This window comes from Trichomycterus rosablanca, chromosome 1, assembly GCF_030014385.1.
Source record: "Trichomycterus rosablanca isolate fTriRos1 chromosome 1, fTriRos1.hap1, whole genome shotgun sequence".
In the NCBI taxonomy this organism is placed as follows: domain Eukaryota; kingdom Metazoa; phylum Chordata; class Actinopteri; order Siluriformes; family Trichomycteridae; genus Trichomycterus; species Trichomycterus rosablanca.
The window spans coordinates 67,652,211-67,678,401 of record NC_085988.1 but is presented as its reverse complement, the minus strand read 5'-3'; the positions used below and the strand labels follow the sequence as shown (position 1 = coordinate 67,678,401).

Below are 26,191 nucleotides of genomic sequence, written 5' to 3'. Positions count from 1 at the left end.
ACCTCAAGTCCCATCATCCTTCCATCCTGCTACCATTCTTCTGTTTTAGCTGCTTTTGGAAAATGCACACAGGGGAAGTTCTTCACCAATTATCTAATTCGAGACAGACTCACACCACTCACACCCCTCCCACTTTTTCTTTTACCCTATTTCGCCTCTCTCTCTCTCTTTCTCTCCAGGCTTTCTCCTCTCCTGTCCCCTCCTCCCCTGTTAGAGCACACCTGCTTTCTGTTGGCTGCACACATTCTCACTGTGATCAGCTCTTGGCCTGCAGTGCTGCAGCTTCTTTTCATCCCTCTCTGGATTTGTGGGTGATCATTTCTCTTCTTTCTGCAAACAGTACAGGTAGGAACTGTTCCATGCACCCACACACTTTCCATCGAATTTAATACATCTGGAAAATGGGGCTTTATAAAAGTTGTTGGACAGAATAGAAACTTATGTCTTATGTGGTTAACATCCTTTGGCTCTGTTTTTAGGTCAAGTTGCACTGCCTGCTGTATGAAATGTTTGAAAAGAAATGTTTTAAAAGAAGCTTTGAAAGAGAGGGTTGATTTGTCATTTTTGTGCCATTTTTGGGAGATAATGCTTGCTCTGTCCACTGAAAAAGCCAGACTAAATTACACAATATAGTTTAAATGTCACCCACTATTTCTCTCTCATACACACACACACACCCCATTTCATATTAACAAAATAGCAACAAATTGCTGTGCTTCCATTTAGTAAAATTAACATGTATGTGTATATTCCACCACAGGTGGCTACGTTGTCAGTGGGAAGCAAAGTGTGTTTCTGTAGTTTGCATTTGTGCATTTGGGGGTGTGGTCTGTGTATGTCATTCGCCATCATAAAGATTTTTTATCAGTAAGACTTTTGCCACTTTATGTCTTAAAGAAGAAAATCTCTACACGTTTCACAATATCACAGTGCAATGTGTGCTACGGTAACAGCAAGGACTGAATGAAAAAGAGCTATACACATTGATGCATTTATTGAGTTTAGGATACCCCTCAGGTTAAAGCTTTACCTTACCTGTCCAGACTAATTTCATGGTTGTAAGTGACAGGTCAAAATGCTTTTAAAGAGAACTGAAGTAAGGTCTACACTGTTTTAGAATCAATATTTTAGACTTGCCATATAACCAATGTAAAAAAGTAGCTTCTGTTCTATGTAAAGTTACTTACTCATGCTTTAGGACAACATTTCCCTGTGGCCTTCATGGACTCATGGACCTGATTTTAAGAAGGCAGTATACAACAGTTATTACAGTTTAAAGACAATCAGCAAAATGTGTAATGATTTAAGAACAATTTAAAACAAATAGGTCAAGAGGGGTGGGATAGGAAGGCCACATTTCACAACTGGAAGGATGCAAATGCTGCACAGAAGACACTTAAAAAGGTGCAAGGAGCTAAAAGGGCAATGGATGGGCTACAAATTAGAATGGGTAATGCATCATTTTGTCTCTATTTGTGATAATGTGATAATGACAGAGTATTAGTAAAACCCAACAAACTGGATTAATTATTAGTTTACATTAGTTTAGTTTTTAGGGGAAACAGTTTCTTAATTTGTATTAAAAAAACATGTCAAACTTGTCTTATTATTACTTTCTTGCTCTATAGCTGGCATATCTAGCTTCAGTCTGGCACATTACAGTGATTTTCCGTATTCTAAAACACCATACAATCAATAATAAAGTGCTCAGTTGCATTAGGTATCTATGAATGATCACATTTATCATTTTGCATTACTAACATTCAACACAGACACAATGTAAAATCAGTAAACACTGATGTATTATTTGTAAAAATAAAATGTGAAAAGATTTAGTCTAAACCAAATTCTTTGATTTTTCTCAGTCACTCACTTAATCACTGGGGCGTGGGCCTCCTGCTTTTTCTTATGACCCAGGACTTTAAATTAAAAACATGTTGCCATTGTAAAGCTGATGGGGTTTAAAAAAGAAAGAGAGTGAGATGATTACCTGGCACCACCATTTCATTTATCCTTTAATGATACAGCTTCCTTCCGAGCACAGGCAGATCTGATGGCGCACTTCCCGTCAAAGCCCTCCAAAACTGCCAACTAACTCAAAACACAACCAGAGGGAGAGAAGGGAATGGCAGAGGGAGGGAGAGAGGGTTTCCACATCAGCACTGAGCTTTACAGTATTGCTTACATGTGGAGGTGCAGGAAAACAGCACTACTATGAACTGCCTTGATGATACTTCCCATGAACCCTAGCAGATTGTTTAATTGCCCTGTCATCCCCCTTCAGGGGACAAATTACCTCACCAATAATTCTTTTAAAGTCAGTACAATTCCTCTGAGTTCTAGAAGTGGCCTGGAGCATTCAGAAGTCAGAGAGACTTAAAAGTATCCACACTGGCCATGAGCAATGTTTCTTTTCTCTGTGCTTTTTTAAATACATAATACTCTGAGTTTCTTTTGTTAGGCCCAGACTGAAACAGTCTAGTTTAGTTTACAAAATAATCTTAATATGGCTCTACTATTTGAACTAAACTCTCATTAATTTACCCTGGTTAAATACCCTGGTTACTTAGTTCATCTTAAATTCACTTAAACACACACACATCACATCTGTCCCCTCCAGGGCAAAGTAATATTAAACCATTAAAATGCCTACATTGTTGCCAAGTATGTAAACTGCTCAGAAATATTAAGGAAAACTTATGCACCATTACATAATGTCCCCAAGGCTCTGAATTGGATTCAGATCTGGAGAACATGAGGGCCAGTCGATAGCATTAGTGCCTTCATCATCCAGGAACCACCTACATGAGGTTGGGCATTGTCCTGCACCAGGAGGATTCCAGCTCTGCACTAGCAGAGAACTGAAAATGGCTCTGTAGATTTTATCCTGGTACCTGTTAGTCACTGGTACCTGACTCACTGACTCACTGACTCTATCACATGGAGGTTTGTGCGAGCCTCCAAGAATATGCCTCCCCAGACCATCAACCATCACTGAACCACCATCAAACCGGTCGTGCTGGATGATGTTTCAAAAAGCATGACGTTTACCACAGCATCTCCAGGGCTGTTGCTTTTTTAGGGCTCTCGCAGTGCTTCTCCTGTTCCTCCTCGCACAAAGAAGCAGATACTGGTGCTGATACTGGGTTGATGCTCTTTTTTGACTCCATCTCACGTTATATAACAACCCGTGTTCTGGTATCTCCTCCATGCTCTTGATACTGCACTGGGAGACACAGTAAACCTTCTTGCAATAGCACAGATGGATGTGCTATCCTGGAGGAGCTGGACTATCTGTGTGACCTAAATGGGCTGCAGGTGTTTCCTCATGCTACCAGTAGTGACTAGAGAAGACTAGTCAGGAAGGATAAGGAGAGAGTAATTGTTTGTGTCCACCACCTGCAAAACCATTCCCTCTTTAGGGGTGGTTTCATTTGCACCAAAGCAGGTGAAATTGATTTACAATTGCTTATGCTTCCTAACTCAACAGATTGATATCCCTGAAGTTTAGCTGACTTGATGATGATTAAGTGTTCCTCCCTTTTTTAAGCTGTGTACATGTCAAGAACCCCAAACTTTTTGAGAACACCATACCCTGTTTTTTAAATATGGGTTAAATTTGACACTTGCTTGTGTAGTTTGTCCTCAGGTAAAAAGGTAAAAAGTACAGACACTAAATTAGTTCTCACATTATTAGCTTTATAAAACATATATAAGGCTGCAATTACTTTATAAATAAATAACTACATACTTGCCATCGATACCTGCAGTTATTGTGCAGCTGCAAATAGGACTTTATGTCCATAACAAAAATAAAGCAAGCTGAGATTTATTGCATTTTTTTGTCAGGACTTTGGCGTAGTACTATTTAGAGACTGGTATGTGTGGGATTATAAAGTGGAGGTATAAACCCCCTTTCCAGACCAACTCAGACCAGCTTTACACATATAATACAATAGCAAAAGAGCATAAGCATAAGGAAAGAATATATAGAAGTAAGGTTGCTTAATTGAAGAGCTACATACTCTTATCACTTATTGGAGGGCGGGAACCAAGGGTAATGCATTTGGCCAAGTACATTTAGAAGTGTGGGAAGAAAAACCGCAGTTCATTTTGTTGGAGAACACCTACCACAGTTCCATCAAGATTTATCTAGGGGTTCAAATAAATAAAGCAGTTCAATTTGGTATGGGGGTTTGTAATAGTCTGGCAGACGGGGCTTGTTAACACAGTGCAACACCGCAGTAAATTCAGTACCCCATGTTTGCTAATGTCAATGTCTCTGGCTAATGTAATCCACAATACGTTCTAGAACCAGCTAGAGTCTCATTTGGGCACACAGACAATAATATATTATGTGTATCAGATTAAAGAGAAACAGTTTGTAAGTAATTAATTAGCATAAAAATGACAGTGTTCTACAGCATCAGTGATAACATTTTTCAGGGATCAACATAGACTATACAGACAAGATCTTAACATTTAGTTAGTATTAATAATAATATAAATTTTTTAGATTTTTCATTAAAACCAGAAACCAGAATCTCATTCCTATGATACATTAAAAACTGAAGAGTACTGTATTGACAGCATCATTACTGACACAACCGAAATCCTTTTCTTTGCTTAGGATTTCTAAATATACAACTGTTGCTCAGTGTGACTAATTTATATTGGTTAAATTGGCTTTTTTATTTTTACTTTTCACGCAGTGTGGAAGTAATTGGACGTGGTTTTAATGCTGAGCATTTAATGACTGGATTATTTCCATACTATAATAAAAAATTGAAGATCTGAAGAGATCTTAGTGTTAGCAAAAGCACATGTACTAACAAGCAGGCATGAAAGCTCTAAGGTTTAAGGAAAGATAAACAAGTATAATAAGGTCACTAAACCTTGGGGGGGATTATTAAAAGCTTTTTATCTGATCATTGTGTATTAAGTATCACTTTTGACATCTGTTTGGCAGTAAAGAATGTCTTTATACTCTAGGCTATGCTGATTAAGCTTGTTCACAGTTTTAAGCTTTGCTTCACCATTGTCATATGTATTTATACAAAAATAAAAAAATTTTAAGTGAGCTTAAATTTCTTTTTCATTTAAGCAATGTCAAATTAATAACAGCAGCTCAGAGACTTTTGTCTTTTGTTACATCTCCACCTGGCTGAACTCATGTTGCTTACAGGCTAAAAGCTTCTTTCATTCATAGATACTTGTGGGTGGTCAGATAGCCATTTTAGGAATCCATTAATCAACTTAAAAAAGCAGTCTTAGACAGTGCTGGAGGCTCTTCAGTCCTGCCCTGACCTGTTTTTGTTGGTGCAGACCACTAGAAAAACTTCAGTTTTAGTCATAAGAAAAGTTCTTTAAGTCTAGTAAAAATTTAAGCATACAATCCCTTCTTTTCAAACTAAACAAATGAGAAACATGTGTTACATCGAGTATTTATTTCTTGCATGGTGTTGATTTAAACACTGTAAGGTCAATCTGTTTTGCAATTGTGAGATTATTTGTACAGTGTGAGCTTGATGTCTCTAATTATGTAGTGATTTAAAAGGTAATCATAGGTACAGGTCTACTAAATTACATAGGTCTTCAGTCATTAGTCATCTGCTAAATGTCAGAATGCCTTATATTATCCGCCTTATATTATCCACTTTATATTATCCCCATGGAATAAATCACCAAAGTTGTAGGAGTCATGGGACAAAGTTAACATGATTGGAACATTTCCTGTTGCTTCCATTGTAATTTTGGAACAGGTTTTAGCCAGCAGGATTTTGGAACTCCAAGTATAGGCTGTAATTAAAATGTTTTCTTGGAAAAATGTGTTTTCATATTTGCAGCCTTTTTTAAATAAAATGTTTTTTATTTTTGGATCTGTGACTGATAGCCTTAGAGGCTTTGTTGGTCTCAGATGAGATAGTCTAAGTAGGTCAAACACTTCCACACACAATAGTCTATAAAGTCTACATAGAACAGATTTAATAGTTATAGTTTCAGCAACATTATAAAAACACAATTAAGAAATTATAATCAATTAAGGTGCATTTTAGCTGTTCCAGCTTTTTATGATTTATTATTTATGGTATTTATGGTATTATGGTATAATATTATATATATAATTTATCATATAATATATGACAAATATTTCATTGTAAGAAGAAGAATCATTTGAGCAAAAGTTCAAGCAAAAGCTGTCACTTGCAGAGAGGTTACCCAGTTTAAACTTAAAGGTCACCATCTATGTGTTTTTGTTGCCATACTGTAATTATACTTCAGCCAAAAGCAAGAAGGAAAAAGGAAATAGCTTGGACCTGACATGACCCTGAATTTACTTACCTAGCAATTTTTCTTCCATTCAAAAGGCTAAAGGTCTTCCAAAGTGTAACAGGGCTAGACACGTCTCACTACTGAAGAGTGAGACAAATCCACATACCTGCAAGAATGGAAATAGAACCCAGGTGTAAGATGGTTTAACCAGGGTGGAACAAATCTGTGACTATAAAACCACTAACAACAGGGGATCATCACAAATAAAAGAGGTGGCAAACTAGAATGAAGGATAGAACAGGGATAGTGCAGAAGTAAGAACTGGATGTCACGATATGACAGGCTGCTCTGGCCGTCTGCAACAAGCCAGCTCTGGGTAAAAGGAAAGATAAGGAACTTAAAGAACCAGCCAGACTGACATGCACAAGTTAACCCCTATCCCACTAAACCCCCCCACCATCAATGAGGAGGGCAGCACACTGTCATGCACACCCTCCAACATTCGTTCTGCCACCCACTGCTTCTTTTCTACTGCTAGAGACCACAGTGTTGTGTACAAAGAACCACAGATATCTGAAATCAGCCCCCTCCCCGAGAATGGCCAGCAGAGACCAGATTTGCAGAAGTGATAAGAAATCCCTGGATGTCCATTGTCCCTCCCCATTACAGTGACACAGCCATTTCCATTTTGATCAATAGCACAGTTGAGACTGAAATTCAGATCTGAACGGTGGAGGGCTAGTGCATAAGCATCTCTACTTTGACTTGTTATTCTTGGCCTACATTACTATAATTCTAAGAGTCAGCTACAGTGGGGGAAATAAGTATTTGATCCCCTGCTGATTTTGTAAGTTTACCCCCTTACAAAGACTTGAACAGTCTATAATTTTTATGGAAGGTTTATTTTAACAGAGAGAGACAGAATATCAACAAAAAATGCAGAAAAAAAACATTAAATAAAAGTTATAAATTAATTTGTATTTAATTAAGGGAAATAAGTATTTGATCCCCTACCAACCAGCAAGAATTCTGACCCCCACAGACCGGTTATGTGCCCATGAGGCACACAAATTAGTCCTGTCCCTGTATAAAAGACTCCTTTCACAGAATCAGTTTCTTCCGTTCAAATCTCTCGACCACCATGGGCAAGACCAAAGAGCTATCAAAGGACGTCAGGGACAAGATTGTAGACCTGCTCAAGGCTGGAATGGGCTACAAGACCATCAGCAAGAAGCTTGGTGAGAAAGAGACCACTGTTGGTGCGATCATTCGAAAATGGAAGAAATACAAGATCACAGTCAATCACCCTCACTCTGGAGCTCCATGCAAGATCTCACCTGATGGGGTAAGAATGATTCTGTGAAAGGTGAGGTCAATCCAGAATTACACAGGAGGAGCTTGTCAATGATCTCAAGGGAGCTGGGAGCACAGTCACCAAGAAAACTATTAGTAACACACTTCGCCGTAATGGATTGAGATCCTGCAGTGCCCGCAAAGTCCCTTTGCTCAAGAAGGCTCATGTACAGGCCCGTCTGAAGTTTGCCAATGAACACCTGAATGATTCAGAGAAAGCTTGGGAGAATGTGATATGGTCAGATGAGACCAAAATTGAGCTCTTTGGCATCAACTCCACTCGCCGTGTTTGGAGGCAAAGAAATGCCCGGTGGGGATGGTGTTCTTGGGGTCCTATCCAGCATTTCTCTGCTCCCAGCTCCCTTGAGATCATTGACAAGCTCCTCCTGTGTAATTCTGGGCTGACCTCACCTTTCTCAGAATCATTCTTACCCCACCAGGTGAGATCTTGCATGGAGCTCCAGAGTGAGGGTGGTTGACTGTGATCTTGTATTTCTTCCATTTTCGAATTATCGCACCAACAGTGGTCTCTTTCTCACCAAGCTTCTTGCTGATGGTCTTGTAGCCCATTCCAGCTTTGTGCAGGTCTACAATCTTGTCCCTGACGTCCTTTGATAGCTCTTTGGTCTTGCCCATGGTGGTCGAGAGATTTGAACGGAAGAAACTGATTCTGTGACAGGAGTCTTTTATACAGGGACAGGACTAATTTGTGTGCCTCATGGGCACATAACCGGTCTGTGGGGGTCAGCATTCTTGCTGGTTGGTAGGGGATCAAATACTTATTTCCCTTAATTAAATACAAATTAATTTATAACTTTTATTTAATGTTTTTTTTCTGCATTTTTTGTTGATATTCTGTCTCTCTCTGTTAAAATAAACCTTCCATAAAAATTATAGACTGTTCAAGTCTTTGTAAGGGGGTAAACTTACAAAATCAGCAGGGGATCAAATACTTATTTCCCCCACTGTATTTTATAAATGATCTGTCCACGTTGACCAGAGTATGGCTTTATGAAAAGTCTTTAAAGTCTGGTAATATCTACATAAATTATCATTTATATTTTGTCCATTGGCAGATCCCTAAGAAGTTTTCCCAGCATTATTTACTAAGTATGAATATATTTTTCCTAAGAAATCTGCATAGTGGTCTGTTTTGTGTTAGCTCCACCATGAAAATTTTTTAATGATATCCCCGAAAACTAAATTCATTATAATATTCACTGAGTCTGTTTACATGCACACAATAGTCAAATTACTACAAGAAATCTGTTAATAATTCAATTATTGGGTTTGCATGCACTTCAGCAATCCCATTATGGAAAACCCCAGAGTTTATACTAGCCACTCAGTAATCAAATAATGTGGGCAAAAAGACATCTACTTAGTAACCCGGAAAAAAAAAAAAAAGAATTATAACAGTACATTTAGTCATAATGCAAATGTAAGCATGTGCTTATTGTCCAGGTATACATCATGTTGTATGGCTGTACTGACTTCTTGGATTTAGAAATTAATGCAAATACCAGCACAATCAGATACATAATTCAAATTACATGATCACATCTAAATAATTAAATTGCTGACAGAGTCTGCCCTTAATCCCAGTATTTCTGCTTATGAAAACACACTCACTTTACTTACCCCCTTTTTTGACTTTCCATCTTCTGTGTAACTCACTCATTCTCTGACCTTTTGCCCTTTTCTCTATACTCTTCAGGTCGCTTGTCAGCATGAGGTCAGCCTGTCTCACCCTGCTCCTGGTGTCCATTTGCTGGGCTCTGCCCTTTCGCCAGTCTGGTTTCCTGGACTTCATGATGGAGGATGAGTCCAGTTCAGGCGATGGTCCAGAGCTCATCCCAAGTAAAGTTCCAGTCGGTCCAGAAATGCCTGCTGGACCAGTATGCCCCTTCAGATGCCAGTGCCATCTCCGTGTGGTGCAGTGCTCTGATCTAGGTAATGTTGTTTATAATATGTTTGCTGAAAGATGTCAAAATAACTGACATTATGTGCATTTTGACATTTATTTTCATTAAAAATTACTTTATCCTAGTTATATAATGCCTTCTAAGGCACATTTTTAATGCAAAATAAAATTCCTTTTAGACCACTCACTAGACTTTAAAGAGAAAATATAAAAAAGATCATACAGTCTCAAAAGTCTAATAACCTGATATTATTCATTAAAATGTATTTTGAATAATGTATTTATATGCAGCAGTATTATTATGGATAATAACATATGCATTAGATTTTAATGTAGGTTTGTTGAGTTCCTGAAGTCATATTATAAAAATAACCCAATAATCATCACTTTTTGTAACTGTCCATGTAATCATACTGACATGTGATCATTTTGAGATTACTTGTACTTTTACTTACCTCCTCCCACCACCAAACAGTCAAAATTGAATGTCTGTCTGTCTTTGTCTGGCACGTTTTGGAGGTAGAGGGAACCAGAGTACAAAAACATATATAGGAAACAAAATATAACAACAAATAGTGATAGCATTAGAATACTTTCTGTGAGTAAGCTAATATAATCCATCTTATTTAATTATATTAATAAACTTAAACCTACACAGTGGCTGGTAAATGTAGAAATAGTATAATTATAATAATGATTAGAAACTACTGTAGATTATAAATTACATTCTTATAAACAGAATAAATGAATACACATGCAACATGTTTTCTCTTCAGGCTGGTTGCTACTCTCAGTCTAGTCAGCAAGAGCAGAACATTTCAGAATAGATTTCTTTACATTCCAAGCCCAGGGTGAGGTTACCTTTATGAACCCAGGTTGGGTTGTGTCAGTCTGTCTGCATGTTTCAATTGAGCACATGGCTTGTAGCCCACAGTTATAAGTCTGTTATATGTATAGGTATATATGTTGGATAAATTAGTATTTAATTTATTACCAAATTATGGTTTACTTATTCTACAGGAAAAAAAATTATAATCCTGAACCTATACTGAGCCCACTCCTCTATACTTTTAACATAGTGAGCCATTTTGAGTGACTGGACACACACTCCTGTAGACATACTTCAATATCTTGTGAAAAGCATTATAGAAAGAGTGGAGGCTGTTATAGCTGCAACATACTGCCCATGTTTTTTAAATGTGATTTGTACCAAGCTTATGGTCAGATTCTCACATGCCTTTATCCAGAGCGACTTACATTACATATACAGTATATAGTCTGAGCATTTGAGGGTTAAGGGCCTTGCTTAAGGGCCCAACAGCAGCAACCTGGCAGTGGTGGGGGCTTGAACCAGCGACCCTCTTATTACTAGTCCAATACCTTAACCACAAGGCAATGGCTTGTCATCTAACTATCAAATATCTCATAAATACAGGAAGTAGACTAAATTACATTAGAAATGTTAATTAAATCCAAAAGGAGCTAATAATGAGCAGGATATGGGCTTGCCTCCAGAAAACCATTTTATCATGCTTGAAAGGTTTTCACAATAATCTCAACAGCTTGTGGTGGGATGTTTGAGCATTCTTTGATATTTAGAGTAGTTTAATAGGGGATGATGAATGAAGTGATCTATTACAGTGTTCTCAAGTTCAGTGATGTTTAAATCTGCTAATTGGACATGGAAGGGGCTTTATGTTTTATAAAACAGATTAAATAATCTTGTCAGTGCTTACAGGGGCATTATCATTTTTAAATATTAAAACATAATTAAACATAACGGTGGAATCATCGAGTGCAACTGTACAATTGGCTCAAATTTGTTGGCTGCTATATGACTGCTTCCACCAGATGCTGCCCATATGATTATAACCCTCTGAACTGAACAGCTGGAGACAGACCATGTGGTTTGAAGGCATCCTTTAACTTCTACCAAACGTTGATCAATCCACATGAAAACTTTGGTTTAAGATGACTCATCAGACCAGGAGTTCTTTAGGTTAAGCATTTTTACAAAATGTGTTTGAACTGCTGTAAATTCCAGCTTTGTGAAGCTCACAACATAGTGTATAGTTGTCAAACTGACTCATATATGTGCTTATTTAGATATGCTTTTGGGAAATTTGGCAACTATTATGTAAAGTGTCATTTAACTTTGCCACTAAGCTTCAACTGTTTCCAGTTAGTGATGCTGATTGACGAGGTTTAAAAGTTGCTGCTATGACATTTAGGATTAAAACAATAAACTGTTTCTAGTTTTGTGACTGATACACCTACAGTTCAGACACCCACTTTTGAGACTCTAATGGGTACTGATCTTTTATTTTAAATCCTACATATCAAAGTGCTTTTATAGCTGGCTCATGCATTTAATTGCAATCAGTCTAATCTAACTTACATGTACAACTGCGTTTGTAATTTTGATTTAATTTCTTCACAGTAAAACAGTTTCTATTATTTTGTCCGAAATCTGTACATGTGGCAGTATTGCATTTAAGGAGAAAAACTGTGCAATGCCATGGTCTCCCAGAACAGTGTTCAGACACAACTGAATGCCAATGCTGGCCAGTAGCCCAGATCTAATATCTTAAGGCTAAAGGTAATTTATTATATTTCGCTTTTCCTGACTGCTTATTAACAGCTTACTGTACTCTTGGATAAGCTTTGGAGATGATCCACAGCTGAAGGAAGAATCAAAATGTATAATCACAGAAAGAGAAGTTCTGAGTGTCTGCTCTTTTTCTTTATTTATTTTATAAGTCTGTCTCTGCTTTTTCTTAACAATCTGTATTGTTGTAGGTAATAAGCTTAAGGCCTCAGAAAATAGTTCAAATTGTCTGTGACTTAGTAGTGACATGTTTTAACCATGGAAGTCCCACAATTCATAAAGAAATACTTTTTCCCACTGATCACAACCAAACACAGACTGTTGGAAGGCTTGCCTGTTTTCCTAATTGCATTCACATACTTGTCTGGGTCTGTCTGACTGGAAAGATCTGGAGGTGCACAGTGCTCAAGGGATAGGCTTTAGACCAACATTAAACCTAAAAAAAACATTTACTAAAAAGTAATTAATTAATGAATTAATTAAGGGGCGACAGGGTGGCTTGGTGGGTAGCACTGTCGCCTTACAGCAAGAAGGTCCTGGGTTCAATCCACAGGCGGGGTGGTCCGGGTCCTTTCTGTGTGGAGTTTGCATGTTCTCCTCGTGTCTGCGTGGGTTTCCTCTCCCACAGTCCAAAAACATGCAGTCAGGTTAATTGGAGACACTATTAGGTTTCTATAGGAACTGACGATTGACAGATACTCATTTGATAATGAGTTTTATTTGTTAATAATAAATAAAACATGTGGTTAACCCAATTATAAATATAATTAGAATCTGAAATCAATCCCAAAATTAAAATGCAGCATTAAAGGCTAAAAGACCACTGGCAACCAAGAAAGGTGAACTCAAAGCTACAGTGCCTTGAAAAATATTGATATTATTATTTTAATTATGTTAATTGTATTAAAGTGTACATTTCAAATGGAGTAAGCATTTTTTTTTATCATTGACTGTCATTGAGTTTGAGATGGGTGTTGCTGCCCTTTAAGATCTGAGTTCAGACACAACTGAATGCTGATGTTGGCCAGTACCCCAGATTCAAATGCCATAGTCTGTCAGTGTTTTAATACATTGAGAAAAAAAGCTAGATTCATATCCCTTGTAATTCTAAACCTTAATTCAATCTCATATAAAACATTATTGTTGTTTTTTACTTATGCCATCTCTTTGTGAAGTCTTGGTATGTTACAGTATGATAAAGAATAAAGGTCTGAAGAAAGATACCAAACTAGCCTAAAGTTCAGTCAGTTACTAAGTAAATTGAGAAAGTTTCGTCATTTAGCAGATGTCTTTATTCAAGCAACTTACAGTACTACGACAGTATATAGTCTGAGCAATTGAGGGTGAAGGGCCTTGCTCAAAGGTCCAACAGCAGCAATCTGGCAGAGGTGGGGCTTGAACCAGCGACCTTCTGATTACTAGTCTAATAACTTGACCGCTAGGCTACAACTGCCTCCTTCACCATGTAAGGCCACCATCTAAAAACCACCTTCACTATGTAAGGGCACCCTTTTAAACCATATCACATGCTTAAAAGAATATTGGCTGAAATAGACGTAAAAGGAACACGTCATGAATACTTGAAATTTTAGTCTGTTCTTTTTTAATGTAGATCCAGTTTTCTTTTATTTTTGAAAGACATACTGTCCAGGTTTAAAAACAGTTGAAAAATAGTTGTGTTGTACTAGTTCTGGACTATCTCATAGTTTGTTCATATTATTTTTATTCAGCTAACTGGGTAAATTATTTATTTTGTTAGACAAATTCTGGCCAGGTACAGGATTGTGAAACACTTTGCTGAGTAAAATAGTAAGAGACAAGATTTGACGGTGGGTTTTGAGGGATTTGTGGGTGGTATTTATTATCATGCAACCCTCATCTGTTTCACAGGGCTTCTGGCAGGCTTTAAAAGAGATGCGGAGGGCAGAGGAGGGCGAGGCAGGCCTGTTCTACATTTAAAACACACATTTGGAATGAAAAAAAAAAAGATTTTAATATATTTAAGTCTACAGCTTTGCTAAGAGATAAAAACATAGGAAATTGAGCCGGAGTCAACACTGGATATGACCAATAGCTGATTTTTATTAGCAGATTTCCTTGTCACAACAGTCCAAGGAACAAACAAAAAGCATACCCGGGCCAGGAACAAAGGGTCAACTGAGGTGTATAAAAACAGACTAATTACATGGAGAACAATAGGGTATCAGTGTATACAATTAACAAGAGCGAATCATAGACAAGGGCATAGACAGGGCAAGGGAACAGAGGCATTAAAGCAAAACAAAGTACATGTGGAGCGTTGCCATCCCTATGGCATCCTGGATGATGATGTTACATACAGACAATATACTACATGTTTTTAGACAGGCCAAGGGTTGTTCATGTTGTTTAAAGCATTTAAGTAATAAACTGTATATGTTTTGGATTCTCTTTACTGTGTTGTGTGCAATGAATTTAATCAACATGTCAGAATTGTTTAGCTATGATGTCAAGGCAGATCTTTGCTCCTCTATTAAGCTGTTGATATAAAGTTTGTATTTTCCCAGTATCTAAGCAATATTTTATTATTGTTTAGAAAGAACTCAGTGTTTTTGCAGTATTAAATTCTTGACATGAACTTCTAATATGCTAATTCATTCTGAGTAAACACACCATGCCTGACCTACTTTCATGGCATGAAGTCTGTACTGGGAAACAAAAGATCCAGAGACTAAACAGTGTCTACTAAGGAAAAATGTGAAGCATTCTCATTTAACACTAAATACTGGCTAGCTGAGTTCATGAGCTTCTCATACTGGGCCCATTTTTTGGTTTTACAGCATACACATTGCAACCATACCCAAACTATTTAATACGTCAAACAATTGAATACCTCTACACACAGAAACTCTTAGAGAAAGATGCTGAGCTTTTAGGAGGATATGGTCAGCTCTATTCGACTTATCAAAGCACATAGCACTCCCACATTGAAATTACACTCTGGTTCTGTTTTACTAAGGTAATCAAAACAAAATGTGTAGGAAATGTGATGTGATTTTATGGTCTGTGAGAAATTTTCCAGTCATATTATCTTTAGCCAAAAGGAAAAAGCTAACTGACCTCAGAGCTTAAGTATGATCACTTGCTGTTATATCTCTTGCAGCTTATCTCCAGATAAACAAAAATACCAAGAAAGAAATTACACATAATTCCTTTTTTCTTTATAATAAACACATTAAAAAAAATACATACTCAAAAGCTGTGCATGATCGTAGATAATATTCAGTTGATTTAAGTCCTGTTTGGAAAGGATTAGTCTGTACCTAATGTTTTTACACACAGCCTTTGTAGTAAACTCATATCTAAATCACAATTAAACGGCTGCTGATAAGCATGTTTCTACAAGTTTCACTTAATAGGCCTTATTAAATTTTGCTCTGAAAAGTCAAATGTATTTACTTATTTATCTTACTTTGAAATGTCCTCGTTGTTGTATATATTTAGTGGTTGAAATTTTTGGATAATGCATTCTGTTTGTTGTTGTTGATGATGTTGCTTTATTCTGATTCTTAATTTTAAATTGCGTTCCCCTGGGCTTGTAGTGCATGATCCAAACGTAGTGTAGTGGTACCTTGAAACTCAAAATCACTTAGTTCTGGGACTGGCGTTGAGTTTAAAAGGCGTTGAGTTTCAAGGTATTTTTTCCCACAAGGATGTATGGGAAACCTGTGAATGTGTTCCATGGTCCTGTGAGGTTGTTTTTGACATGTATACACTGAAAATAACACAAATATAATACAAAAACACTGAAATAAATAGCTAATTCTTACAATTTCTCAGAACCTTGAGCTGTTACACAAAAGGAAAATCCAGCTAAACACAGATACATGTGGACGCTTTCAGAGTGAATCTGACGGTTATTCTATACAAATGCAATTTCGTCTCATAAGCACACTTTGATGAAGTATTACCGCACCGCTCAAGCCGAGCACTGAACAAAGTGACTGTTCATTATTAATTTGAAATTAAATCATGCTGATGGCAAGGTGCATGTTCTTACCTGGGGATGAGTTGACACCACAATGCATTATCGGAAGAACTCACATCGGCTAAAGCAGTGTGATGCTCTGGGCAATGTTCTGCAGAGAAACCTTGGGTTGTGGCATTCAGGTGGATATTACTTTCACACAATAAGGACTACACACCTCTTCATAGCACTGGAATAGTTTGAGGAACATGCCCTGGCCTCCAAATTTGAGTATTTATGAGATGTGCTGGACAGACACATCCAATCTATGGAAGCCTCATCTTGCAATTTACAGGATTTAAATGATCTGCTGCTAATGTATTGGTAGCAGATACCACAGGACACATTGACATGACATATTCATTAAATGAATAAGATTTATCCTAATTATTAATTTTTATTGAAGTTCTATTGTAGCATGCTCTTTTTTTTTCTTAGCCAACATTTACATTTTAATAAACCTAATACATTTACTTATTCTCATCTGTTCTCATTATTCCTGTATATGTCCATTTTAGGAATAAAAAATATTCCAGAGGAAATTCCATCAGACACAACTCTGCTGGACCTGCAAAATAACAAAATCACTGAAATCAAAGAGAACGACTTCAAAGGCCTCAAAGGACTTAACGTAATCTCTCTTTCACACACACACACACTTACCCACCTACCCACCCACAGCCATTGCTACAATTCTCTAAATTTTTGTATGACTGCACATAGTGTTTTAAAAAAGTGTTTCTCAATTAATGACTGCTTAAGTGTAGCCTAAACTTCATCCAAGTAATATTAGCTCTAGTCTCTATTTATACACCTACAACAAGTGTTAACAGGGAACATGTTCCTAATGAAGAGGCCAATACGTTTAAACACTATTCAAAAAGTCCAACAACGCTGCTGCACATAATACACTCGACCCAGAACAACACACAGTACCTTGTTAGTATCATTGCAGTGCTGAGAATGGTCCGCAATCCAAACATCGCCTGGTCAGTGGGGGTCCTATAGGGGTCCCTCTGATCCACATACTGTTTTAAAAGCCTTGATACATTATCAGATTCAGGTCAGCAGATTGGTCAGTCGTTATTTTAGCTGCTATATTTCAGGCTGTTATGTTAAATTGTCCAAATCTCATTCTTTTGCTATGATACCACTGTGCTTCCAATGATAACATAGTACTCTTTGCAAATAAGTAGCCCTATATCATATGATGCTCCCAACTATAGTTCACTCTTCTTTCTTCAAACATACATTCTTATTTTATTTCATTAACTGCTTTATTCTGGTCAGAGTCACGGCTGGTCCAGTTCCACCAGAAAACACTGGGCACAAGGCATGAACACCCTGGCCAGAGCACCAGTCCATTGCATGGCTTCGGCCTTCCCCCTTCAGACATAGCCAGTAATTTTTGTGTAGATGCCAAGTCAGGCCAAACCCGGATCTCAGTGGTGGTGGGCTAGCATACTAGACCCTCTGCACCACTAAGCACCCTTTATTAAACATGAATTATTACCAAAAAGCTAATTGTCCCACAGTTTAATAACAATAGTTGTCAATGCACTATTGTTTAATAACAAGTTGCAAGGAATTTGTTGACTTCACCAGACACAGGACCAAAAAACAACATTGAAGGTCCTAGACCTTAATTTCCTTAGATGACAATTCCTTAAAAATTGACATTTCTGTCACAAATATATAATCACGTGAGTTTGGGAATACAGTTCTTCGCAGCATCTGCAAATTTAGGATACTTTTAAATGAAAAGCAGAATCTATATAGCAACAATATTCCTAAATTGCCAACTTACATGTGCTCACATGTATTGTCTTTAGAAATTGTAGATGTTGTGTTCTTCAGGGCAAAAAGGGAAAGGACCATTTTGATTGCTGCCAATGCAATGTTAAAAAGCCAGTGTATGTCATGACCTGGTATGGCTTACTTGCACATCTGGAGATTCTGGAGTGTAAGAAGCTGAAATATTAAGCAAGAATGGAAAAAACAAGTCCACTTTTACATCATTTGGTTGTCTTGGTTTCCAAACAATTTCCAGACCATTGTTTATTGGAAAGGTGATGTTACATAGTGTTAAACATCCACCTGTCCCAACTTTTTGGAGATGCAGTTTAACCAAATACTTATTTCCCCTCACTGTTTGCGTCTTTTTACAGATCACCTTTAAAATACTCATTACCTTCAATGTCATCCTATTAATGAGAAACACCTAATATTCTGGGAAGAAATTTGCCCAAAGGTTCACACAGTTCACATAGTTCATTCTAAAGAATTCACAAACTTTGCCTTGTAATATTATCATTGCAAACTAGCAGAACCATTCTTACATTTGAAAGTTGATCTTCAAACAGTTTATTTAATCTAAAAACAATCCACACAGTATCTGGTTCAGTAACTGATTAAGTACTATTAAGGCTAGTCAAAGTGTCAATGTGATGAGATGATGAGAAGCACGCAACAAATAGCTTAGCCATAAGATACACATCACCTTGGCAAAAGCACACCAAATTAAATCTCATCCTGCACATGGAAACAATTAAATCTTCATCCCATGAATTTTTCTTCCAAATTTGGCTCCAAGCTGTGGGCCCAGGTGCAAAGGGGAACCATTTGTTTTTGGAAAGCATCTCCCCATGCATACACTAATGGTCCTGACACAATTCAAGTGCTGTTTTACGGTACATTACTTGATTTATTGAGTAACACATTCCCAGCATTGCTGTCTATCTGGATTCATGTCAGGAGAAATTGGTTAAGGGAGTTTTCCTTTACGGTTTGTTTGAAACAAGCCTATAACATGCAGCCACATAAAACCTGGATCATCTGGCTTTAAATGTGGTTCTATAAAAATGGAAAATGATCAAGACTGCTGCTTTTGCCTAATGTTGAAATTGTTCCTGAAAGAAACAGTTTAACTCTATGTAAAACCTTCCTATTTATCTAGGAAATTAGGATTAGCATTACCAATGCTCCCAAATAGAACCTAAAATTTCACAACACAAAGATGGAGGATGGATGGTAAAGTTTCATAATGAGCCAAAATTATGCTCCAATCAACCGCTGTACTCGGCCTAAATGAAGTGGGTAAAGTTAACAGCCTTTGCCTGACTGTAGCAAACATTAATAGGAGTGGCAGAATATGTTGTTTTGTTCATATTTAAATGTGTTAGCTTAGGACAATCAAGATTTAAGCTTAATAAATATTTTACAATGCAGTAAATAAGCTAATACTCACATTAATATATTACTTTTTTGCAATTAATACATTATATTGTAAACCATTATACAGTTGATGTACACCTTATTAAGCAAATAAAATGAAATAGAGAACTTTTTTACATATATTATACAGTTATTCTTTTTTTTTTTTATTAACATTTATTAATATAAAGCCCATAAAAACAGAAGGTATTTTTGATGTTTTGTTTTTGCAGACTCTTATCTTGGTAAACAACAAAATCACTGTCATCCATGTCAAAGCCTTTGCTCCTCTTGTCAACCTTGAAAGGCTTTACCTCTCCAAAAACATGCTGAAGGACCTTCCTGCCAATATTCCCAAGACCATTCAGGAGCTGCGTGTTCACGAGAACCAGATCAGCAAGATCAAGAAAACATCCTTCACTGGCTTGGCTAATGTCATTGTCATGGGTAAGACTGGGACCAGAGGAAGAAAGTCATAGTATTATTAGTAATAATATTTGTAGTAATATTACTGAAAACTACACATGACTTTCGATCATTGTACAGTATATTAGGGGTAAGATACTATGTGAGTTATGTGATTTACTATGTGATTTATTGATACTACACCACATGATCAGGCTGTCCTTTAAAAATAAACACAAGTTTGTGGATGGATGGGTGGGTGGGTAGGTGAGAAAGATGGATGGACGGATGGATGGATGGATGGATGGGTGGTGGGTGGGTGGGATGGATGAATGGATGGATGGATGGATGGATGGATGGGTGGGTGGGTGGGTGGGTGGTTGGGTGGGTGAGATGGATGGATGGATGGATGGATGGATGGATGGATGGGTGGTGGGTGGGTGGGATGGATGGATGGATGGATGGATGGGTGGATGGATGGATGGATGGGTGGATGGGTGAGAAAGATGGATGGATGGATGGGTGGGTGGGTGGTTGGGTGGGTGAGATGGATGGATGGATGGATGGATGGATGGATGGATGGATGGATGGATGGATGGATGGATGGATGGGTGGATGGATGGATGGATGGGTGGATGGGTGGGTGGATGGATGGATGGGTGGGTGGGTGGATGGATGGATGGGTGGGTGGGTGGGTGAGAAAGATGGATGGATGGGTGGGTGGGTGGTTGGGTGGGTGAGATGGATGGATGGATGGATGGATGGATGGATGGATGGATGGATGGATGGATGGATGGATGGATGGATAGATAGATAGATAGATAGATAGATAGATAGATAGATAGATAGATAGATAGATAGATAGATAGATAGATAGATATGGATTTTTGTTCACCTTATTCAGCAAAATATGAAATGTTAAAGTTAGCAAAAACAATAGCTACATGTACATGCAGTCTTGTAATAGCATATTAATGAAGTAAAAGCTTAATCAGAATAGATACAATTAATGTATACACCTTAATTCATGTAGAATAATCAGATTCATGCAGACCCAGTTATTGCATTTTGCACATGCTGCCTTTGTGACTCAAACCTTATATATTGCACATTTAAACAGATTAAAAAGTTATTGAAGAGCATTACACTCGTACATCACAAATAATGACACTTGTTAAAACATGATACTGTGTCCCACTATGGGTACATAATTATACCAAAGGGACAGTAAAAAAACGAAAGATATTTATACAAATTGAAATATTGCAGATTCAGACTAGGTTTATTGTGCATATATAAAAGTTTAACTGAAATCTGAAGTCTGATTTTCATGTAATCAAATTCATGTGTTGACAATTTTAAGAGTGTAACTTCCTTGCTGATTGTATAAAAATATATTTTATTTTCATGGCACTGAAGTGAACAAAGATAAACCCAAGAAACTCATTTATCATGGAGTCATTCAAAAATGTGATAAAACAGCACAAGTTTACAGATGCTGACTGGTACAAGCCAACATTCTCAGAGTGTGTCTTCCTGTACATGAGAAGGCATGTTCTCCCTCAAACATTTTCACAGTTTGAAGTTTTCCATTTCAGTGCACTTCACTTCTACCCATGATTCCTATGCATTCACTAAATTGAACAAGCTGATTCCTTGTTTTCCGTTTGGACTTGTTCAGCCATGAGTATAATGGTCTTTCCAGCAGTGCTAATGCACCATTGCCCTCAGCATGGAACGCATCTGCACAAATCAGCTAATGCAAATAAATTTTCCAGCCATTTCACTGGTGAAAATTTTTTTTATTCCAGTCAGAGACCAAATGCTTTTTCAACATGTTACACATGTTGAGGTAATAATTCTGACCTGTTTCAGAACTTGGCTCCAACCCTCTGACCAGTTCGGGAGTGGACGCAGAGGCCTTTAAAGATCTTAAAAGAGTTTCCTACATCCGTATTGCTGACACCAACATTACCAGCATTCCCAAAGGTTAGAAGCACAAACATTCTATCAATTTCTGTTATAAATACTTTTCTGTTTGGTCTATTTAAATCAATTTGATATCATTTTTTTTATTTCTGGCATCAGGTTTAATATCATTGTTTAGATTTTCCATCTTATGTTATTGATTGGTTTAGGTGAATTTGGATAGTTTGTTTTAATTGTGTTCGATTAAGAAATGGTTTATAATGTGAAAAAACTCCTTACCACTGCCAAGGCACAAGTGTGGATCTGGATTCCATCAACTTGGTCTGATACTCAACAGCCAACTTTAGAATTTACAACATTGGTAAAAGAGAGAGAGAGAGAGAGAGAGAGAGAGAGAGACCAAAATGGGTTGCGTGAGGATATAATGAAATTAGGGTTTATTTTGTTTGTTTCTTTGTTTGTGAAACAGCAGGAAGGTTAAGGTTTTGGTAGGTAAATTATTTAGTAGTCAGTAGCATCATGCTTTTCTTTTATGTATTTGCTTTATTTTTTATCCATCTTATGACCATTTTTTCTACATTGACTGCATAATTATGTTTAACAAATTACCCAAAGTCCAACTGACAGCACCACTGAGATTTAAACCCAGGTCTAGTTGAACAGTGTATTTTTTTTTTTTACCTTTGCACCACCCAAAGCATTGCTCAAAGATACATTCGTTATTTTTATAATCATTCTGTTTCTAATGTATTATCACAGAATTAAATGTGTTTTAGAAATGTGTTTCAAGCTCTTTGGAAATACTTTCAGGTCTGCCCACCTCTCTGTCAGAGCTTCATTTGGATGGGAACAAGATCACTAAGATAACTGTCAACAGTCTAAAAGGGCTCAAACACCTGGCCAAGTAAGAACCTCATGTTTCCATAGACATTGAGATGTATATTGAGTTGTGCAATATACAAACTTGGACAGACTAGGATACATACTCAGGAAAAAGTGTTGTGCAATAAGCAAACTTGGAAAGACTAGATAAATAAATAGAATTACACCGGGAATAGGGTTAGGGTTAGTTGCATGTCAAATAGTGGCATGTCAAATATTAGCACTCAATGTCTTTTTATGCCCAATCATGATTCCCTAACCTGTTACAAGCGAACCTGCATATTGTGACATGTTAAAACACATTGTAACTTAAATATAAATAAAAAACTTTTTTCGCCTCTGTCCCAACTTTTCCAGTGTGTTGCAGTCATCAGATTCCAAATGTTTGTATTTACAAAATACAATGAAGCTGATCAGTAAAAAAACGCTGAAAATTTGTTCTACTTTTGTTATGCTTAAAAGTTTCTAGAGATTTAACAAATCATAGCGGTTTTGTTGAATAAACAAAAACCACAATGTGTGTGTGTGTGTGTGTGTGTTTGTGTGCTGTGTGTAGACTTGGCCTGAGCAATAATGAGGTCAGTGTTATGGAGAATGGAACTTTAGCCAATGTACCTCACTTGAGGGAGCTCCACCTTGACCACAACTTTCTAACCACCGTGCCTGCAGGCCTGCCTGATCACAAATACATTCAGGTAAATGATCTCTACAACTGGTTACTAGTGCCTTGTTCCGTTTTTATTTTAAATTGGATTATCAGTGACCATTATGGCTTTTGGCTTTCACCAGGTCATTTATCTTCATTCCAACAAGATTGCCTCTGTGGGAACAGAAGACTTCTGCCCTCCTAGCTACAACACAAAGAAGGCTATGTACTCTGGCATCAGTCTGTTCAGCAACCCTGTGTCCTACTGGGAGATTCAACCAATCACTTTCCGCTGTGTCTTTGATCGCTCAGCCATTCAGCTGGGCAACTATAGGAAGAAGTAGAGTGCCCAATCAGAGTGGCTATCCACTGTTCTTGTCCCACCCCCCATTTCCCAAACACCTTAAGAGTGTAATTCAATTCGAATGTCATAACTCAGATGAAATGTGCATCTGAGTTTATTCAAATGGCACAAAAAACACAGAAAATATGCAATATTAAGAAACAGGCAATACTGGGCACTAATCTCGCATACTCACATAAAATAATATCAAATATATTGCACAATACACATAAAAATAGCTTAACATATATAAAACGTTGTTCCTCATTTTCCCTATACATTCCAGTAGTGCTAAAAGCATCTTGTGTTAAATGGAACTGAATGATTATAGATATATTGCTGATATAAAGAAAGAAGCCATGACCACTTAAAATTACCAAGTGCACATATACAAAATCCTTTTTTTCAACACAATGTGGTTAAAATTTGTGATTTATTCATTTAATATAAAAGATCTATTCCTGGTCTCTTTGGGACTTAAGCCATTTTTAAATGCACATGGTAGGCCTGCTGAGCGGGCAGCGAAATGTTAACCTGTGCCATAAAAACGAGCAAGGAGCTGACATACTAGCAGTAATCAACTCTTATTGTCTTTAGTTTAGAAAGTGTACTAATAGAAATGCAGACATCTTGCTCATTTTTTTTGTCATTTATTTCATATTCTAATAATAGTTTTTTTGATTAGAAGATACGAATTTGCATTTCCACCTTCCAGTATTTCATTTTTCCTGCATCAGATATGTATTTCACTTCAGTTTGTTTTCTTTGATCATTCTAACCCCACTACCATGTAATATGAGATAGAAAACACAGCCATAGCAAGCATAGCTGGTTAAAAGGTAGAATAAACTATAAGTCTTTTTAAAGAAAGCAATTTCCAAAGACCTATGCTTTTTTACTCTATTTTTCCGAAAGTACGGTGTATTAAATGGCATGTTGTGTGTGATTCTTTGTTGTTTTTCTTTTTGAAGTATCTTTTTAGTCTGAAGACGAGTGAAAGCTGCAGGTAGACATGGCTGACATGTTTCCCTCTGGCCTGTTAGTGATTGTTAAATGTATAGAACCTGTAAATAAATGCTGTATAAAAACCCCTCTCCTTGGTTATAGAACAAGTACAGTAGTGGTTCAGACTAATGCCTGTAATAAAGATAACTCTTTTTCTTTTAGAAAGGACCTTAAAAGAGGGCCACAAACCAGGGTTTCCACTATGTGTGCCAGCATATCAATAGGATTGAGCAGTGATGGATTACATATTCAGAATACATATTCAAATATTTAGTTTGTGGTACCTGTAGAGTATTTTTTTTTTAAATATTTGCAGAGTATTATATGTTTTTATTCAGTCATAGATACAGTATGTTTTAAGATGGCAATTTTTAAGATGATTTCTTTCACAAAATCAAGTAGTTAGTAAATTACTTTAAATCACAATCATCATTAACATAGATATGAACAACTGACTTCATAAAACGGTCTTTCAAATCTTGGTTTTAAAGATTAGCTTCTATATAGTCACAGATGCTCTGCTTCATACATGGAAATTACCATGAATATTGTGTCTGAAGCTTTTGAAAGTTAATGGTAATAAAATAGCCTGCCTAATTAATTTGTTTACCACAGACAAAGGAATAATGTGACTTGCACTTTTAATATGTATCCCCTGGATATGAGCATTTATTTTAGGTATTATATATAGTTTGTTAGTAAATTTGTGACATTGTAGCCAATACTTTTTTACCCCAACTACATGGCATACCTTTTGTTTGTGGGTACAAGTGTGGATGTACATTCTTGGGCAAAAACAAAATGAGCCAAAGCCACAGATGCACCACTCTTATTGTGAACAATTCTGAACACCCAGATATGTGTTAGTCTGAATTTTATATTAACCAGTAAATATTTTCATGAATCTATATTTGCATACAAAAGACTGAAATTCCCTTTTCCAGCTTTTTCCCCCAGTTCACTGCAGCAAGAAGCAGAGCAGAGCAAATTGTGACACAGGTCACAGGAGTGCATATTCTTAGTTCTTGCTTATTTTTTGTCTGGCCAATGATATGTTGTAAAAATCATGAAAAGCAATTTTAGGTTTGCCTCATTTTGATACCCAGGGTCACGATATTACAAATTCACGAAGGACTAACTAAGGACAAAGTCATAGAAGCAACCAGAGGTAGGTCATTTTAATAGTACTTTACTGCTATACTGCTATAGATTGGTGCCCTGTGATTGTAGTCTTACGCCAAGTGTTTCTTGGTGGCACTGGGCACACCATTCTTTTGACCAGGATAAAAGTAGTTAAGAAAAATAATTACATGGTTTCTTTATCCCTCAGTTACAACTGTGCCACCATAAATATAATACAATTCATTATAATATTATGCCACATGATTATCCATGTATGTGGTCATTCATTTAGTTAAGAAGCTGCTAGTCTGTCACAGGGCATCAAGCAATCACCCCCTCACTTACTATTATTTTCAGCAAGGGACAATTTAGAACAGCCAATAAACCTTATGCATGTTTTTGAGAAGTGGTGGAAAACCCAGTACCCAGAGAAAACTCACACAGACAATGAACACAACTATTATAACTATATTTTATTATAC

At 37.0% G+C, this 26,191-nt stretch overlaps 1 protein-coding gene across 1 annotated transcript; it reads left to right on the top strand.

Moving 5' to 3' along the window:
* Nucleotides 1-202: 202 nt before the first annotated feature.
* Nucleotides 203-24,670, top strand: dcn (decorin). The gene is made up of 8 exons (XM_062995468.1): nucleotides 203-345; nucleotides 9,344-9,579; nucleotides 16,683-16,795; nucleotides 19,611-19,824; nucleotides 21,658-21,771; nucleotides 22,522-22,615; nucleotides 23,150-23,288; nucleotides 23,383-24,670. Exons 2-8 carry the CDS (start codon nucleotides 9,357-9,359, stop codon nucleotides 23,581-23,583), a joined length of 1,098 nt encoding a protein of 365 aa, XP_062851538.1. The 5' UTR covers nucleotides 203-345; nucleotides 9,344-9,356; the 3' UTR covers nucleotides 23,584-24,670.
* Nucleotides 24,671-26,191: the final 1,521 nt, after the last annotated feature.

What these genes read in the sequence shown, in the direction of transcription:
- dcn (XM_062995468.1), top strand. Translation starts at nt 9,357, where the DNA reads ATGAGGTCAGCCTGTCTCACCCTGCTCCTGGTGTCCATTTGCTGGGCT. An exon ending in CATTACCAGCATTCCCAAAG is followed by an intron (nt 21,772 to 22,521) that starts GTTAGAAGCACA and finishes AAATACTTTCAG; the next exon opens with GTCTGCCCACCTCTCTGTCA. An exon ending in CTGATCACAAATACATTCAG is followed by an intron (nt 23,289 to 23,382) that starts GTAAATGATCTC and finishes GGCTTTCACCAG; the next exon opens with GTCATTTATCTTCATTCCAA.